Source organism: Homarus americanus, unplaced genomic scaffold, assembly GCF_018991925.1.
Source record: "Homarus americanus isolate GMGI-L3 unplaced genomic scaffold, GMGI_Hamer_2.0 scaffold31037, whole genome shotgun sequence".
In the NCBI taxonomy this organism is placed as follows: domain Eukaryota; kingdom Metazoa; phylum Arthropoda; class Malacostraca; order Decapoda; family Nephropidae; genus Homarus; species Homarus americanus.
In genome coordinates this window covers 8,669,563-8,689,183 of record NW_024722227.1, presented here as the reverse complement: position 1 = coordinate 8,689,183, position 19,621 = coordinate 8,669,563, and the positions used below count along the sequence as shown (strand labels likewise).

Here is a 19,621-nt window from a genome sequence, read left to right as displayed (position 1 = left end):
GTACGCACGTGAGCTATACGCAGCAGTGTCACGTAAGCTGGGAATTGCAGAGCCCAAACCCTTCAATGCTTCCTCTGGTTGGCTGCATAGGTTTAAGAAGAGGAACAAGATCACCAACATCAACATTGGTGGTGAGGAAGCGAGTGCTGACCGTGTGGCGGCTAGAGATTTTCCTCCGTTCTTACGTGAGATTATGGAGGAAGGACAGTACACCGACGACCAGGTGTTTAACATGGACGAATCTGGTCTTTTCTGGAAAAAGCTACCGTCCAAGACCTTCGTTGTAAAGAATGCCAGCAGGATTCGGGGCCGGAAGATGCAGAAGGAACGCATCACCGTCCTGTTTACCACCAATGCCTCCGGTACCTGTAAACCAAAGTTATCGGTGATTCACACAGCCCGCAAGCCGCACGCCTACAAAAATATGGACATGAACAAGCTTAATGTCCACTGGCTAACTGTACGTAAGGCGTGGATGTCCTCTTCTCTGTCCCTCTTCTGGTTTGACGACTGTTTTGTTCCTGACGTGAAGAAATTATGCGAGCAACAGAATGTTCCATTCAACATTTTGTTGCTCCTTGACAACGCACCCGGACACTCGCCCCTACTTATGGATCGTCACCCCAACTTAAAAGTGGTCTTCCTTCCTCCCAACACTACGTCATTAATCCAGCCCATGGACCAGGAGTTGATTTGTAATGTGAAAGCTGCGTACTCTGCAAAGAAGTTCAAGCTCCTGAACGACTCTACCAACACCAAGGATGAGTTGCGTAAGCTGGGTGACACCGACAGCGAGAGTAAAAGCGACGAGGACAAGGAACAAGAGGTGGCGACTCAAGAAGTTCTCGTCAAACAATTTTGGAAGAAGTTTAACGTCAAACAAGCTGTAGACTTCTTGGTGGAGGCATGGGATCAGCTGTCTATTGCTACGATTCGTCACGCATGGCGACATGTGTTGCATGGCATACCAGGTGAGAGGAGGAGTGAACCTGTGACTGGTGAGGTTCAGACTGTTGCAGTAGCAGTGGACCTTGCCAGAGAAGCTGCGCTCAATATTACAGCTGAAGGCTTCTCCGAGACCACCAACGAAGACATCCTGGAGGTGATCAGAGATCCTGAAGTGACTGCCGACAAGATGTTGGAAGAAGATCACGTCAGTGAAGAGGAGGAAGAAGGTGCGTCATTCTCCGAAGAACACAGTTTAAGTCATAGTGATATTAAGGGTGCCATGGAGTGTGCAGAGAAAATGAAGTCCTTCCTTTCCCGCGACAATGACGATGACCGCTATGAAGTCTTCCATACCCGGCTGGTGCAGGCTATGGAGCCGTACATCACGGTGTATCAAGACAACATAAACACCAGCCGTCAAAAAAGCATAACCGAGTTCTTCGCCCGCAACCCACCACAGCCAGCCCAAGCCAGTGATAGTGACAGAGGTAGAGACAGTGAAGATGACTTTGAGGGATTTGTCAGGGAGGCCATAACAAGTGTGGGTGACAGTGATGGTGACTCACCTGAGGGCCAGTAGCCTGCCCTCTGCCTCGGAACCAGCCTCCATCCCCGTACGCCGACCCATCTCTTCTACTAACGTAAGTGTTCAACCATAACTTTTAGTTTTCCTAACTTAACCTTTATTTTTCCTAACCTAACCTCTTCTATATTACTTGTTTTTTCATACCATCATAAAGTTAAGATAAAATTTTTACTACAACATAGTTATGTGTCGTCAAAAAGTGGAGTTTGGGGGTCGGGCCAGTTTCTATTGGAATTAATCCCATATGTTCTGTTGTTCACTTAGCGCGGTTTTCACTTAACACGGTACCCTGTGGGTTTTATTGACCGCGTTAAGTGGGGTACTACGTGTGTGTGTGTATATATATATATATATATATATATATATATATATATATATATATATATATATATATATATATATATATATATATATATGGTAAATAAAGCTTAGTAAATACAACAGAAATAATCATTCAAAACTCACCGTGTCAACTTGGTGATCCCGGACATTTTGTTTCCTGACAGTGCCGGAAACGGGTGAGTGAAGCTTGTTTGGACCGACGCATATAATGGATACTGTCGTCAGGTTTGGGTTGACGCTCAATACGCGGCACGTTACGACACTACCGGCTTCTGGCATCACCGTGCCCTCGCGTCCCAACGTGACCTGAAATGGAGAGGTTATCAGAGGAACAAGAGGACCAGAAGACTATAATGATGGAAAGACATGATAATGCAAAAAAGATGACACTGAGCAATTTTAAAGAATGGGGAAATATTGGTGAGTGAGGCAAGACAAGTGTGGATAGGAAGAAAAGAGGCAGGCTAAAACATCACTTAATACAATAGTCAGCAACATGTGGCAACCATCGTAGCGCATAACTATCAAAGTTTATTTCAGGTCTTCTCTGTAAATAAACTGGTAGAGACCTACTTTCATCTTGTTTTGGTGATGATTTCATGTCTATAACTACAGTACTGTAATTCAATTGTCTAGGATATTGCATTCTACTTCTTGAAAACATATGGGTTCAGGGTTTTATCAGTGACCAGGTACTGTATTTGTTTAATTTGTTTTAAGTATTTATAGCCCCCTAGATTCCATAACAATGGAGGGTCGAGGATAAACAAATCTGTGTGCGCGTGTGTGTGCGTGTGTGTGTGTGTGTGTGTGTGTGTGTGTGTGTGCGTGTGTGTGTGTGAATAAATGATTACACAGCTGCCTTACATACACATCTCCCTCATACCTTCACAACTTGGACCTCTCCTCTGGGGATGACTGTGACATGTCCAGCAAGGGAGGCGTAGATATACTTATTGAAGGTGTAGGTTCCCTCACCGGCTATGAGGCAGCTACTTGCTCCACATATTCTCTGCCCCGGAGAACAGAGAATGTGCCCATTGCCAGACTTCATGTTTGAGTAGAATGTCTGAAAAGTGTTCAAATACCTCCTGTATTATCAAAGGTGAAGAAAAAAATCAATCTTGTTCACATAATAGATGAACATTGTACTAACAATGTACAGTATTGCAGGATAGGTGATCATCATCCTTAAAATGATGCAAGTGATATATGGTACAATATGATGATGAACCAACCTAACCTAGTTTAGGTTATGTTAGGTAGATTAGGTTAGGTATGGTAGAGAAGTTTTATAGGTTAGGTTAGTTTAGGTTTGGTAGGATAGGATTGGTAGGTTAGGTTTAATACGTTAGGTAGGTTAGATTTGATAGGATAGGATAGGTTTGGTTTGGTTAGTTTAGTTTAGGTTAGGTTAGTTTAGGTTAGGTTAAAAAAGGTTAGGTTAGGTTAGTTTAGGTTAGGTTAAAAAAGGTTAGGTAGGCTCATCATAACTCTGATAAATCAAATGATGTGGTAATGCTCAGTGTTCTTCTGTATGGAACAGCGGAGTTGTCAAAAATTAAAATGGTGGCTCAACATTGCTCGTGGATGCACATTAGTGTTCAGGATGAAAGAAACTGAAAGAAGAAAAGAAAAAAGATTCACTTAACTTGTGAAGCCACTTAATTATGGGGATTTTCTTGAGGTACGGAAGAAGGGTAACAGTGGAAGTAAGTACTGTAGCTACATGTACTGCATGTTAATCTGGTACTTGTGAATACTTGCATATTGACGATAAATAGTTCTTAATACTACATAAAGAAAATATCATCAAATATCAAGATTTACAATTTGTGTTATACAATATTATTTTCTGTAATTATTTTTCATCCCAAACACTAATCTATGTTTACATACAATGATTTCATATTACTGTTTACATCCAAAGGTTTTGTTTCATCCACAGGAACACATCAAACAACTTACAAGCTACCAACAATAATAATAATACAGTAATAATAATAATAATAATGATGCCCAGTAAAATTGTCATACAGGGGCTGCATACTCTAAAGCATTTACAGGACTGTATCTGTTTGTTTACCCTGTAACTGGAGTAACAGTCCTCGATCGGTATACTCAAAACAAATATTTGTCAGTGGACTGCATAAGCGAGTCCTAAAGTACTGTAACATGCTCAACCCGGATATAGTAAGTACACTATTTCCCGATTGCATAAAAAAAATATATATATGTTGTAATAATGCTTGCTAGACTACTTGTTTTATCATAGAACAACGAAGGAAATGTTATATGCATCAACTCACTAAAATACGTTATTACAGTTTGTCTTTTTAGTTAATTTTTTTTACGATAAGAAGAGGCTTGAGTGTTTCTATTTACGACTGAGTAAACTTGCAGATAGACCTTATTAATGTGGTATAGCCGTAGATATCCCTCAGTAATGAAAGCCTATTTTCTTAGGTAGGATATGGCTTATGATAGCATGATAGGCTCTACATGTCCATGGGCTAGCCAAAATGAAATGATAATGGGCATAAAATATGGATTGCAATTAACTTGATTAAGCTAGGGGCCTATATAACTGCCTTTTCACTCTTGTTTAAACTTGGGAGGCATGATTCTTCAGTTTGACTGTACATCTCAAGTCCAACTTCCATAAGATTATTTTATTTCTTTTGGTAGGTCCTTCCATCTTTTGTTTACAAACAAACTACTATCACATGCGTCGATCTCAGCTGATTTCTCCTTCTTTTGTGACTGGTCGACGATTTTGTTAACCAAGCGACGATTGGCCAACTAGCTCATACACTGCCATCTACCTTCGGACAAGAGAACTGAATTACAGTGTAAACACTAAAGTTACGGACTACTTACGGACCTGCAATTAAATTTTGAGTATAGTACTGTAGTATGAGAAATTTACAGGACTGTAAGCAGTCTGTAAGTTATGGTACTGTATGTCTGCTACTGTATGTAACTGATAAGGCATTTTGAGTATGCGGCCCCAGGTCAACATAAATACAGTGAACCATTGAAGATTCAGACCCAATAAATCCGGATTTCGGAAGATTCGGACAAAATTTGGGGGTTCCAGGGACGAAGAAGCCTCCCTAAGAAGCATTCCCAAAACAAAGCAAAGATCAACTTAGGCTCGTGTAACTAAGACGTCAGTGCATAGGACACAGGTGCCCGAGACGGGAAACATAAACAGAGCTGTCATTTGTTGTTTGTGGGAATATGATTTCATTCACTCTAGTAATGATACAATGTTTCTTATTAAACTGTATTATCATAGGTTAATGCATTATTTACGTAATTTGTTTATCACTGTGCCTATCACAATTTTCAAATTAGACTACAAGATATGTATTTCTCCTATACATATTTCGATCGTACGTCTGGCAACAGGGGCAATTGAGTGACCACTAGTTGGCACGTTGTCTGCTCTTGTAACTCTCTTCGCTCCCTGCCATATTTTACTGGATTTACTGTTTTTATTAGTGTTTACTGATATAATGGTGCTTAATAGTGATTAATCATGGCATTGTAGCCAGGTTAAACTCATCACTGTAACCACCAGGCTACTAAGCCAAGCTGTGAGGTGTTATGGTTATTTTTCAACTCGTACTTTCGAGTAGATATACGTGACTTTCTTTAGTTACATGCACACACCATCCTATATACATACTGTATTGTGAAAAAAATAAAAGAAATAATTGTCCTAAGGGCAAACACGTAATGGGAGGAGAGAGCAGAATATGGGCAGGGCTTTGAAGTAGAGGGAATATGTGGGGTAAAATACTCATATATAAAAAACAAAGAAAACAAAAAAAAACACAGGGTAATATTGATGACTGACCTGCCGACAAGTTACTGTATTTGTTTTGGTGTTTATTTTCTTACTCTATTTTCATCAGTGAGTTCTGATATGATAATCATTTCTTTTGCAAATGCTTCATTTGGTAGATAATTAGGCGCCTAATGTGCCCACTACTTTGTCTTTTCGGCGGTAATGCGGCAAACTTATGTTAAGGTTGGGTTAGGTAAAAAAAAAAAAAAAAGCGTTTGCACAAACTATGAGTGTCTTCTATAAAACGATTTTATGTTAGGTTAGGGTAGGGTGTCCTCTACAGAACACAGTGAAATTGTGCCATTTTGAAATAATTTACTTTGCTAATTCACAGGAGGGTCAGTCGTCAATAATTACCAAAACACTAAACAAACTTTTGAAAACCTGACCTAATGTTTCCTAAACTTTAAAAATCCTAAAACTATAAAAAATTACATTATTCATGTTTTCGGTGTTTAGTAGGTGATGGTGTTGTTTTCGGTTTTTAGTACGTGTTGGTGCTGTAATTTTATTGATTAAAATACTGTATTGTACTCGAAAAATAAAAATTTCTGACGGAAATGCTAGAAATGTGCCTTAGAATTTTCTAAACCACTCATTCCAAAACTTAAAATCCTAAAATTCGCTGGAAGACCGAAACGATAATAATACCCGACAAATTATATAATGCAATAGTATCTTGTACTTTGGGAAGTTCTCAGACTCGCCAAAGTGGGGTTGGCTGATTTAAACCAATGGGTATTTTGTCGTGACCGGTTCCTACTAACACTATTTTACTCTGAGTGTGAATTGGAAAAATTTTTCTAATACCACTTTTGTTGCAAATGTATATTACCGAGACATAAATTCACACAAGAAATAAACGTAAATCTGCAGCCACTGCGTGTCGTCTCTTTGCGTACAACTAACCCATTAGGTCTGAGCGTACTCACGTCCACAAAAAACATAAAATTACACCATGGTGCTTCAAAAAAGTTGCTTTCATTTTTATGAGATATCAAAATAAGTATACTGTACTTTCTGTTTAATATGGCAGAGATGGCTAGGAAGTTTGGTAATGTTAGGTAGGTTTCTTTGGTTGGTTAAGTCAGGTTTTATGGGGGTGATAATCCAACATGACTCATTTCTGACAGAAAGGAAGATCAAATTCGAAAGAATCTCACCAAATACCATGAAAAAAAAAATTATGGTCGAACAGTAGGTGGGGTTGAAACTTCAAATTTACCGCCGTTTTGATTGCCGGTAATGGACGATTAGGCAATGAGAGCGCATTCATGGTAAAATAGTGTTAGTAGGAACTTAACCAGTCATGGCAAAATATCCACTACCTTAAATCAAATGGTTATTAAAAAAAAAAAAAAAAATCCAATCTACTATAAGCCTTTATTCTTGGTTTTAATGATTTATAGTAGATTTGGAAAAAAAGACATATGATTGGGTGAACAAAAAAAGCATTGTGGGAGGCTTTACAAGTGTATGGGGGTGAGAGGAAGAATACTAAATGCAGTACAGTATAAGCATTCTATGAGGACAGCAGGGCAACAGAAAGAGTAAATGGGAAAGAAAGTGAAACATGAAATAAATGTAGGTGTTAGACACGGATGAGTGATGTCCCCGTGGTTGTTCAATATACAGTGGACCCTTGCTCTATGCGCATTCACTATACAGTATGCGAATTCGTGTTTCTGCGGTGACCCTATTTCTACCCATAATTCATTTTATGCGGAAAAGATTCCCTATTATGCATTCTGTAGAAGATATGGTGCACTAAGTTTCATTATATTATATTATACAGGAAAGCCTCCAATAACGACGGTTCTACTAACGACGATTCACATTTAATACACTAGTTAATTTGGGACCCAATTAAATTTACACTGTTATTTTCTTCATACAAGGTGATTACAACGAAAATAGAAGTGGCGAGTGGTGATGTCAACTTCACTGGTATAAACAGTCGCAGCTTGACGGGCCTTTTGTTTTCACACATCTGAACAGGAAATGGAGAAAAACTTTCTCAGGTTTCTTACGGCATTTTTGTGTCCCTATTCAACATTAGCTAGAGAGCAAGTGATGGTAGTGCTGGATCAAAAACTAAAAGAAAGTGTATAAACTTAGCCGAGAAACAAGATGTGTTAAAACAATATGAAGAAGGTGAGAGGTCTGTGGATATTATATGGAGCAAGCAATGAACATATTTTCTGAAGTGGATCCAATAACAGAACGAAGCATTAAAATTAACAGGGACGTGAAAAATGCATATGACCTCTACATAAAGATGTATAATCAGAAAAGAAAGATGCAATGCAAGATTCTTTTGATGGCCTAAACCACCAACTTCAGCTACACCACCAAATTCAGCATTGGCAGCAGCTTCAGCAACAACTACAGGATTAGTAACAGTTTTAGCCAGAGTTGAACCTACAGTTTCAGCCAGAATTGAACCTGATGACTACGTCATCTGAGTAAAAACTCACACAACATTCATTGGCTTTCAACTTTACCACCATTGGTGATTAAATTTTAGCTTTACATTAGTAAGTATCATTTAAAACATATATAAACAGTAATAAGTGGTGCTTTCATATTATTATGTTGAAAAAGAATGATATTTTTCACATGTATGCAGTTACACACATTGGCTTTGGCAATCCGTCTCGCTTTTTTCTTTACAAATAGTGGTTCATTACGTCTATTGATCCATTTATTAACATTAAATAATATTACTTAAAACATATACGTACTGTATATTCATTTTTTTACATTAATTTTACTACAGCAACAACCAGGGTCTTGTTTTCTTCAGTTTCAGATGGATAACTGACATTATGGGTGGAAACACTGACAACAACAATAGCGTCCCATCTCATCTTGTGTGACCATATTATTATTGATTTGCATTGTACAAGGTGCATTCATAAACATTATTTAAAGAATATACTGTAGTTTGCATTTTTCATAAATGTTATTGTCTTGGGGGGAAAAAGAGGGTAAAAAGCCACACAAAATATATGAAAAGGTCAGACTTTGGAACGCATCTCATTATTATTGCTTTATTTTAATGGTACAGTAATATCCCCATTAGCCAGAATCCTTCAAACCCGGAACTCTCCAATACCTGGAATTGAAATTTTCCCGGAAAATTGTTACCAGTTTGAAATTTTCTGAAAATTCCAGTTTTGGGAACAATATTCCGGGAGGCACATTTTCCTGAAAATCCTGAGAAAAATCTCCCGATACCCGGAAAACTCCGGGGATGGAGGATTTTTTCCTGGGTTTGAGATGAAAATCAGGCACATTTTCCAGAAAATACTGGAAAATTCCGGGGATGGGGGATATCTTTCCGGGTTTGAGGGATGATGTAACGGGCAATTTCTGGAACTTCTGAGAAAAATTTTCCGTTACCCGAAAAATTCCGGTGATGATGGATTTTTTCGGCTTTGAGAAAGTCGTCTAGTTCCCCGAAAATTTCTCATTCCCGGAAGTGCTCTGCACCAATTGTTCCGGCTAATGGAGATATCACTGTAATTAATGATTCATGATACGATGATTCACCTTACACTGCAATATTGGAGGACACATTACCATCGTTATTCGAGGTTTTACTGTATTACATTATATTATACCTGCATTATATTCATTTCTAAGCCACGTTAGAGTATTTTAATTATTTTTCTACAACTTTTACAGCATTAATGCTCCAAAAATGATTGTGAAACGTGGCACAGTGTGTGTGTGTCTACTGTGCTGTATGTGACGTCACGGGACGTGGCTGGAGTGGTGTCAGCCACTCCACACACACACTTTCCACACAAACACCCATGCTCTTCATATGTCTTAGTCTATAGTTTTATATCATATTTTATAGTTTTATATTACATTATCTTTATTTATAACCCACATTAGAGTATTGTATGATTTTTCCACAACTTTTATAGCATTACTTTTGACTTTTAGTAGTTGTGGAACATATCCTAATTCTCCCCATAAAATTAAGTACCTATTCACTATATGCAGATTCCCATTATGCTGTGTTGTCACATAACGCAACCATAGAAACAGCAAGGGTCAGGTATAGACATGGATGGGAACTATTATACATTGGTGAAAGTCGTGATCATAAGCTTTCTTACAGGGCTGCACACATCTCAAATCCTGATTATAAGGGAGCCAAGTTGTCACTGTTCAGTATAACTCGCGACTGATTCTGTTTATGGTTGGACTCTGAGCCTCTGATTCTAATGTGTTCAGATCATGTATTATAGGGGTCCAGGGGAGCCAAGTTGCCATTGCCCATTTCTCTCTCTTTCTCTCCAGATGTACTTAAATGAAATCTTTAAAAACATGGAAGTCTGCGATGGGTGTCACTTCAATTATTTGGAGCTGATTGTGCGTTTTTGGGAAAAACGAACAAGCTATAGCATTTTTTTTAGATCTCATGGTGTTCTCCCGACACCAGGTAAGTGTCCTAAGAGTAAGAATGAGTGTAAATATTGTCAAGACCAACATAGTTGGCATTATAGTAACTCATTCCTTATTCCCAAAACAAAGAAGAGACATTGGTGTTCGTATACCATCACTGATTATAAAGGAACCAGAACCAGACAATAAGGTAAGAAATAAGTGATTCCAACATATGGTGAGAGTTAGGTCAGGTCAGGTTAGATCAGGTCAGGTCATGTCATCCCAAAAAAGGGTGACTTTATAATTTTACACCGGTCTTTCTTTCGCTGTTATTAATATGTATTTTCGTAATGTTTAGACACTTCTAAGGAATTTTTCTTCTATGATATTTCCATCAGAAATTACAGATAACCGAGATATTAATTTGTAAAAATTTTTATTTTCGCTCATTCACAAGTGTCGCCATATCATGTTTACATCTGGTGGAGGAGGTCTGACACCCGCTCACGCATTGTTCCAGACCTCCGTGTTCACTTCTTAAGCGTCTACAGCGCATGTGCGGAGGGTGAAATGGGAGTTTCATATTGGCTATAGCGATAGGAGTAATTTTTATTGAGCAAGATTTTTTTATGTTTTAGGCAATGAACAATGAGTGGGTGGGTCGGGAGCGGAGATTTGAATTTTGAGTACCAGATATGGCTGAACAGTTGGAAGAGCTGTGCTGACATTGTGAGAATTATTATTTTGTGTCAATTGCATAGTTACACCAGAAAAATAGTAAGGCAATTTCAATTTTTTTTTTTATAAAACACGGTGTACAGTCGGCCCTTAACATACGCGGGTTTATAATACACGGATTTGCAAATGCGCGGATTGCCCCACCGGAGGAATATTCTGTACATTCAAATCGCGCGCCATTCAACTCGCGCGCGGCACCGAACACGGGACACCGCCCGCTCCCGCAACCTCTCTCTCTCACACACACACACACACACACACACACACACACACACATAGCTCTCCCTCACTCAGTCAGTCTCGCTGTAACCACGCTTGTGTTGACATCAGCATTGTAGTTGCAAAAATATTACATTTCCGTAAATGTATTATATCAAGCGCAGTATGAATAGAATATCACTAATATAAGAGTATTTTAACCGAAAACTACTAAAAAAATGAGTAACATATCTTGAACATCGGAAGGTTAGGTAAAGTCTTTTGTTGTCATGTAGTTTATCCTAATTTACATTGAAATGCATTACGTTTCAGCAAAACTACTATTTATTTCTGAGAATATGGAAATGTAATATTTTGCTGAAATGACGTACGTATTACAGTGGAAAGTGACGGAAGCAATGACTCGCTTTCTTTCGTTGAAAAGATGTTACCGTAATCGCTTTTCGAATGGTTTTCAGTTAAAAAACTGTTGTATTACAATAATATTCTATCCTAATTCACTTGTGGTGTAACAGTTTTTTTAACTGAAAACCATTCGAAAAGCGATTACGGTAACATCTTTTCAACGAAAGAAAGCGAAAGTCATTGTTTTCGTCACGATTTTATCCCACTTTCCACTGTAATACGTACGTCATTCCAGCAAAAATATTACATTTCCGTGAATGTAGTATATCAAGCACAGTATGAATATAATATCATTGTAATATAACAGTATTTTAACCGAAAACTATTAAAAAAACGAGTAACATCTCTTGAACATTGGAAGGTCAGGTAAAGTCTTTTCTTTTCGTCATGTATTTTATCCTATTTTACATTGAAATACATCACGTTTCAGCAAAACTACTATTTATTTCTGAGAATATATTCATTCAGGCACAGTTTAGGTAAAATATACATGTGCTGTAACATTTTTTTAATTGAAAACGATTCGAAAAACACGTACCCTCTAGCCCTGTTCAAGCAGAAGACTGGGAGGAGCTGTTTGGTGCTTTAGACGATGACAAGGAAAATGATTTTGATGGATTTTAATGAAAATATTCAGAAAGACCCTGGCACTGTCAAGGAAAGTGGCTGCTGAAGGCTTCCAGGACATGGCAGAGGACGAGATTAGGGAGCTAATTGAAGAGCACGACACTGAGCTGACCGAGGAGGATCTACAGGAGTTAGTAGACTCGGAAGAGGAAGCGAAAGGGAAAGAGGAAGAGGAAGAGCACCAAGAAATAACGTTGGAGAAGTTGGGGGAGATGACCAGGAATATTGAGGCACTGAAAAACCTGGCCTATAGTATGGACCCCTCCATGGTGCATGCGCTGAAATTCATGCGAGGGATGGGTGACGTTTTCGCTCCATACAAAAACATCATGGAAGAAATGAATGAAAGAGACGACAACTCCCCATCACCATGTTCTTTGATCACCTAAGGAGAGATTTAACACCATCAATCACTGGCGGCAGTGAGGAAGCAGCTGAATCCACCGTCGCCCCCACTTCACCACCCGTTATGGAATTGAGTGACGATGAGCCCGATGACTCCTGTCCTGTCGCCGAGGATAGGAACTGTACAGTAAAGTGAATTTTTATCTCTTTTTTTTATTAGCTTTTCTTGCCATGTTTATTGTTTGTAAAAATGCACAGCACAGTACAGTTCAGTACTGTACATAGGAAGTGGAGGTGCAGTTATTCACAAAACATTTGTGTTTGTTGTCGGCAGTAGTGACGGTGAGGAGGTGGAGGGAGCGGAGGGAGCGAGTTGGGAGGAGTGGTGACCTTGGACGCGGGAGCAGGGACGAGATGCCAGCCAGTACATTACGGGTGTATTAATTGTTTTTATAGCTATTTTTGCATTTTAATATTAAATACTGTACATTACGTTTCAACAAAACTACCATTTATTTCTGAGAACATGGAAATGTAATATTTTTGCTGAAATGATGTACGTATTACAGTGGAAAGTGGGATAAAATTGTGACGAAAGCAATGACTTTCTCTTTCTTTCGTTCAAAAGATGTTACCGTAATCGCTTTTCGAATGGTTTTCAGTTGTGGGATTATAAGGCTAATGATAGGATAGAATATTATTGTAATACAGTACGAGTACAACAGTTTTTTAACTGAAAACCATTCAAAAAGTGATTACGGTAAAATCTTTTGATTAACGAAAGAAAGCGAAAGTCATTGTTTTTGTCATGATTTTATCCCACTTTCCACTGTAATATGTTCGTCATTCCAGCAAAAATATTACATTTCTATACTTATTTCTGAGAATACGTATATTCATTCAGTCACAGTTAAGGTAAAATATACTTGTGATGTAATATTTTAATGAAAATACGGTATCATAGTTTTCTTTTATTTCAAATTTAATTAACAAAGATTGATGTTTCAAATGTAATGAACAAAAATTTATGTCCAGTATCTATAAATAAACTTTAATAAATGAATACTTTATGTTTTACATTGTCCTGTGCTACCATACCATGGATTTGGCTATTTTGGGCTTGCTATGATGCCGCAAGAGATCTGCCCTGGCAACTGTACCAACACTCACAGCTGGTGGTGCGTTGGTGCATCGTTTCCATTGTTTACTGGTAGTTACTGGTAAATATTATTCAACCTAACGAAACTATTACCCTTTTAGAGGTTGACCCCCAATTTTTTGCCAAATAATTTGGTCTTAAAAACTCGAACTATACACAGGTATATACGGTAAACAAGGACATGGAGGCCAGGGTTTTTTTTTTGGGGGGGGGGCAGCACATATACGCGGATTTTTAACATCCACGGCTATCTCTGTTACGTAACCCCCGCGTATGTTAAGGGCCGACTGTATTACCGAATATAGTTCTTTGTCCAAAGTGTAATAACCAGTGTACACTGCGTGAAGAACAACATATTTGGGGGTGTTACAATAGTTTTACAGATTAAGGTAAGATGTGGGGCATGAAGAATGGGGATTAGGTTAGGTTTTGTTGGTTGGTTAGTATTTTATTTGGTTTATACTCTACATAGGATTAACCCGCCGACGAGTTATTTTCATTATTGTTTATTTCCTTACAGTATCAGAGTTCTGATATGATAATCATTTGTTGTGTAAATTTTTCACTTCATGGATAATTAGGCACCTAGGCGTGCACTAGTTTACCTTGCGTGTCTTGCCAGCAGTAATAAGGCAACGCTCAAGAGAGGAGTCTCGTCTCTTCCCCGGGGCAGTTTCATTTTCAGTGTGACGCATGAAGGTTGTTGCCTGTCTTATATGGACGTAATTTGCGAATTTAGGGATAAAGACAACGAGATCCTAAAGTTTTCAAACACCATGGCATCGTTCCTTTAAGTAGAAGGTATTGTTCACAGCAATACTGTGAAATAGAACTGGGTTTGTGTGCTAAGTCAACTGTTGTTTGGAAACTATCATCCATCACTTCATCACGCTGTGGCTCGCGTTTTATGCCATCTCAATAACAAATCACTCCGCTGCCCAGGCTCAGTCAGCGCCGATACATCTCACGTCCAAAAAATGCCTCAAATTTCAACATATCAAAGAAAGTTCTTTCTGTTTAATATACCGGGGGGGCGGCGGTGAGAATGTTAGGTTAGGTAGGTTTGTTTGGTTAGGTTGGTTAGGTCTGCTCTTCATACCCACAAATGTTAAGTAACGTTTATTTTAAAAATATCAATTTTTTAACACATTTGCACAAACTAAAAGTGTCCATTACAAAATAACTGTGAAAATCCGGTGTTTTTATAATCGTTTTCAATCAATTTCGGCCGCGGGTTAGTCCTATATAATTACCTTTTATTTATTTGATTTATTCGAAAAGAAAAAAATCAAATTTTTTCCGTTATGATTGTTTGGGGATAGGGGAAAGGGGTCTAAAAAAAACAAGTGATTTCCGGAGGAAATAGATATCAAATTCATTTGAAACTCGCCAAAAACTATAGGAAAATCCTATTTTTAATATTAAAATAAAAACCGGTGTGATACTATAAATTTACCTCAAAAAGGTTCCGTTACATGGTGTTTTTTTGTGTTTTTTGGTGTATTTTGTATTTGCTTGGCCATGATTTTTGTCGGAAAACGTCCCACCCAAAACACTCGAAAACTAAAAAACAAGCAATTTCCATCGGAAATCAAGGTCAGAACCAATCAAAACACAAAAATACATTTGAAAAACAGTTTTGACTTCCTAACAGAGTTGTGTGTACTAATACAAATTTGCCAAATTTTTAACCAAAAACCCATTGGAGCAACGTCACTAGTGGAGTTCCCCAAGGCTCAGTACTCGGACCATTATTATTTATTCTATACATAAACAACATAGATATCGGCGTAGACAACAACATAAGTAAATTTGCTCACGACACTAAAATAGGGTGTGTAATTAAATGTGACGAGGACTCCGCAAAACTACAGGAAGATCTAAAAAAAATTTTTGAATGGTCTGTAAAATGGCAGATGAAATTCAATGTGGATAAATGTAAAGTACTCAGTATAGGAGATGTCAACAGGGAAACCAGTTACCAGATGAACAACGATGTTATTGAGAAATCCGACTGCGAGAAAGATTTAGGGGTAATGATAAGCAGGAATCTTACGCCAAGTAAGCAATGTGGCAATGTGTATTTGCTCGAAACAAGGCTGATAGAGTACAGTACAGTACTTGGGTTCTTACAAAGGAGTGTTAGTTACAAGACTGACGAAGTCATCTTAAAACTATCTTGCGCTTGTGAGACCTCACTTGGATTACGCAGTTCAATTCTGGTCACCGTATTAAGGAATGGATATAGAATCCTTGGAAAGAATTCAGAGGAGAATGACAAGACTAATCCCGGGCATTAGGAACCTTGAGTACAGAGACAGGTTAAGGCACCTTAATTTGCACTCCCTCGAGAAACGTAGAGTGAGGGGCGATATGATAGAGGTGTAAATGGAAGTCAGGGCTGAACAGAGGGGACATTACCAAGGTATTCAAACCGGTCCGACTAATTACCCAAATGTACCCAAATGTAGCAGCAATGAAGTTAAATAATGGTCCTACATGAATAAATCAGATTGCCAACCACTTCTCGACTAGTATTTGGTGTCACAAAGTCACAAAAAATTGGAAAACTTACTTTAAACCGAGTTAATAGATAGCGTGCTTGTACCGAGGGAGCGAGTAATTACCCAAATGTACAGTGACACCTCGTTTAACGAACACCTCGGTTAACGTAATTTCAATTAACGAACTGCCTTCCATAAGGATCTTCAATTCGATTAACGAAGTTCTTATGAACCGACCTCAACATGTTTTCGCTTGCACTGACCGGGCAACCAGCTTTAGTATCAGTCCGCCAATACATTAATCGGTTCTAGGGCTTAAATTCCTTACTATTTTAGTAAATATCAAGAAGTTTATACTATTCAATAATTTTAAAAGTTTAATATTCAATTTTTTAGTCATTTCAACAATTATTGAACATAATTGAAGGTAAAGTGACTAGTTTAATGCACGGCATCCAGCCTCTTAACACAGCAAACAGGAGTTAGTCTCTCTCTGTTTTCACTGGAGGTAACATCTTGCTTGAGACTCTCTTCAACTAAACGCTTTTTTCTGTGTTTCCAAGCAAATTATTGGTCATTTTGAAATATATTTTACATATTGACAATATATAATGCAGTGCAGTGTTGAGTTAAAGAAAATAATCTTGAATTACACCAAGAGAGCTAAAATTTTATGGGTGAAATGGCGCCATGGGGTGACTTCTCTTCCACTCCAATGCCTTCTCTTCTTCCTTCTACTCCACCCCGATTCTAAATCCCATCATCATCATCATCCAGGAGCCTTCTACATACACACCTCAAAGTAAGTGAACTTTTCTACCATTTTTGTTGAAATTAGGAAATTTTCGGTGAGCTGGAACCAATTACCCAAAAACCCATTGAAACAATGGTTTCGGTTAACGAACTTTTCGGTTAACAAACGACCTTCTGGAACGGATTGAGTTCGTTAACGGAGGGGTCACTGTAGTCACAATGAGGTCAAATGATGGTCCTACAAGTGTAAATCGGGCTGTGAGTCACTTCTCGATTATTATTTGGTGTCATAAAGTCACAAAAAATTGGTAAACTTAATTTAATCTGAGTTGTGTTAAGTTAGGTTAGGTTAGGTACATGCACTCGATCTATTTACTCAGATTAAATTAAGTTTACCAATTTTTTGTGACTTCGTGACACCAAACACTAGTCGAGGTTAGGTTAGGTACATGCACTCGATCTATTAACTCAGATTAAATTAAGTTTACTAATTTTTTGTGACTTCGTGACACCAAATACTAGTCGAGGTTAGGTTAGGCACATGCACTCGATCTATTAACTCGGATTAAATTAAGTTTACCAATTTTTTGTGATTTCGCGACGCCAAATACTAGTCGAGGTTAGGTTAGGTACATGCACTCGATCTATTAACTCGGATTAAATTAAGTTTACCAATTTTTTGTGACTTCGTGACACCAAATACTAGTCGAGGTTAGGTTAGGTACATGCACTTGATCTATTAACTCGGATTAAATTAAGTTTACCAATTTTTTGTGACTTCGTGACACCAAATACTAGTCGAGAAGTGATTGGCAGTCCGATTTATTCATGTCGGACCATCATTTTATTTCATTGCGGCTACATTTGGGTAATTAGTCGGACCCATTCAAACTATCCGACCAGGAGCGAACTCATAAAAATGGTTTTAAATTAGACAAATTTAGATTTAGGCGCAAAATAGATAAACATTGGTTTGGAAATAGAGTAGTGGATGACTGGAACAGGTTACCAAATATCATCATTAACTCGAATACACTGGATAGCTTCAAACATAGGTTGGATGGATATATGAGCAATAGGGGCTCGGTGTAAATAGGACTGCCCAGTATGGGCCAATAGGCCCGCTGCAGTTTCCTGCATTCTTATGTTCTTAACTTCTGGTCTTAGCGCTAATATAAACCGGTCCGACTAATTACCCAAATGTAGCCACAATGAAGTCAAATAATGGTCCTACAAGCGTAAATCGGGCTGTGAATCACTTCTCGATTATTATTTGGTGTCAAAGTCAAAAAATTGGTAACAATTTAATCCTTAATAGATCAGCATGACAACCAACCGACAATTCAAGCACAAAAATTGAAACATTAATCGAGAAAGATCAGTGCATGTAAACTACTCGACTAATTGTCAAAGTCACAAATTGGTAAACTTAATTTAATCTGAGTTGTGTTAGGTTAGGTTACGTACATCTACTCGATCTATTAACTCAGATTAAATTAAGTTTACCATTTTTTGTTACTTTATGACACCAAATACTAGTCGAGAAGTGATTGGCAGTCCGATTTATTCATGAAAGACCATCATTTGACTTCATTGCGGCTACATTTGGGTAATTAGTCGGACCCCTAATAAACACATTTACCGTAAAAGTTAATGAACATGGCTTAGCCAATGGAGAGCTTGAGCTCTCTTAATAAATTATTTTTTTCATGCATTAACTTAAACCTAGTTTTTGCATTTAAGCAAGTAGGATGAGTTAATACAAACACGCACTACCTACACAAATATTTCACAAAACCTTCAAAGCAAAGCACTAAGCGTGTTAACACATACCTTCGTTATTACCCGTCTCTCGTTTCTACTGTCTACACTTCACTGTCAGTGTTCCCAGCTACAAATTTACATTCCCGCTATATGGGATTCCAAAACCAGCTAGATTTAACCCCTAACACGCTAGATTGTAACTGTACAGATAATAGCAAGTGTTACCCTCTTTATATATACCGTATATAGATATATAGACAATTAAACTGATTTATATATAAATATAGAGAATGATAAATATAGAAAGTATGGTACATAGAAGTATAGCTAATTAACATACCGGTGGGCATAATGTCACAAAAGTAATATGAATGTATAATCAACCTCAAAGGATATGCATGGCCTAGCTTTAAAACAGGAAGAAAGAGGAATCATCGAATTCCTCTACCCCAGTTTCCTCTCGAGTTGTACTTGCTCTTGGTGTTGATTTCAGGATTGGTTCACTGACGTATGCATTGTTAGTTCCAATCAATTTCAAGATATCAGCCGGTATTTCACATTTAAAACAAGACTTTTCATTTCTTTTCAAACCTACTCATACTGCAAGAAGAGCATTAGTCATTTTTGTTTCCATTCTGTTTCGAAGTTTATTTTTCACAATATTTAACTGGCTGAATATCCTTTCTACTTCGGCATTAGAGGGGTATGGCGAGAACTGATAAAACAAACTCTGCCAACTCCTTGAATGGATTACAATGTGATGCGTCCATGTAGTTATGTACTTCATTCTGTGGGGTTATGCGATATTGGTTCACACTCAGGATGGGATGGAGAAAGGAAACTCACAATGTGCTCTCTGTATACATATTGTATTGGATGTACAATGCAGCTTGGTGCTGGGGGGTAGCAGCATGAGTCCAAGCGTGATGTAGAGAGAGCTGGTTGGTGAGGATGCTCAGAGGAGAACACGC

The 19,621-nt window shown here is 38.1% G+C and overlaps 1 protein-coding gene across 4 annotated transcripts in view; it reads right to left on the bottom strand.

The window, feature by feature from the left end:
* LOC121862362 (exosome complex component CSL4-like) overlaps positions 1–18,837 on the bottom strand; it is a 25,268-nt gene extending 6,431 nt beyond the window's left edge. The window contains exons 1-3 of one of the 4 annotated variants that reach the window (XM_042360603.1): positions 18,720–18,837; positions 2,763–2,945; positions 2,000–2,182 (exon numbers count right to left, since the gene is read on the bottom strand). In XM_042360603.1, the coding sequence (XP_042216537.1) occupies positions 2,000–2,182; positions 2,763–2,930 (351 nt within the window). In that variant the 5' untranslated portion in view covers positions 2,931–2,945; positions 18,720–18,837. Of the gene's footprint in view, positions 1–1,999; positions 2,183–2,762; positions 2,948–7,608; positions 7,738–18,666 lie in introns of those variants that run through there. The other 3 variants (XM_042360604.1, XM_042360605.1, XM_042360602.1) reach the window with 3 other exon arrangements.
* Between the last annotated feature and the right edge of the window lie 784 nt (positions 18,838–19,621).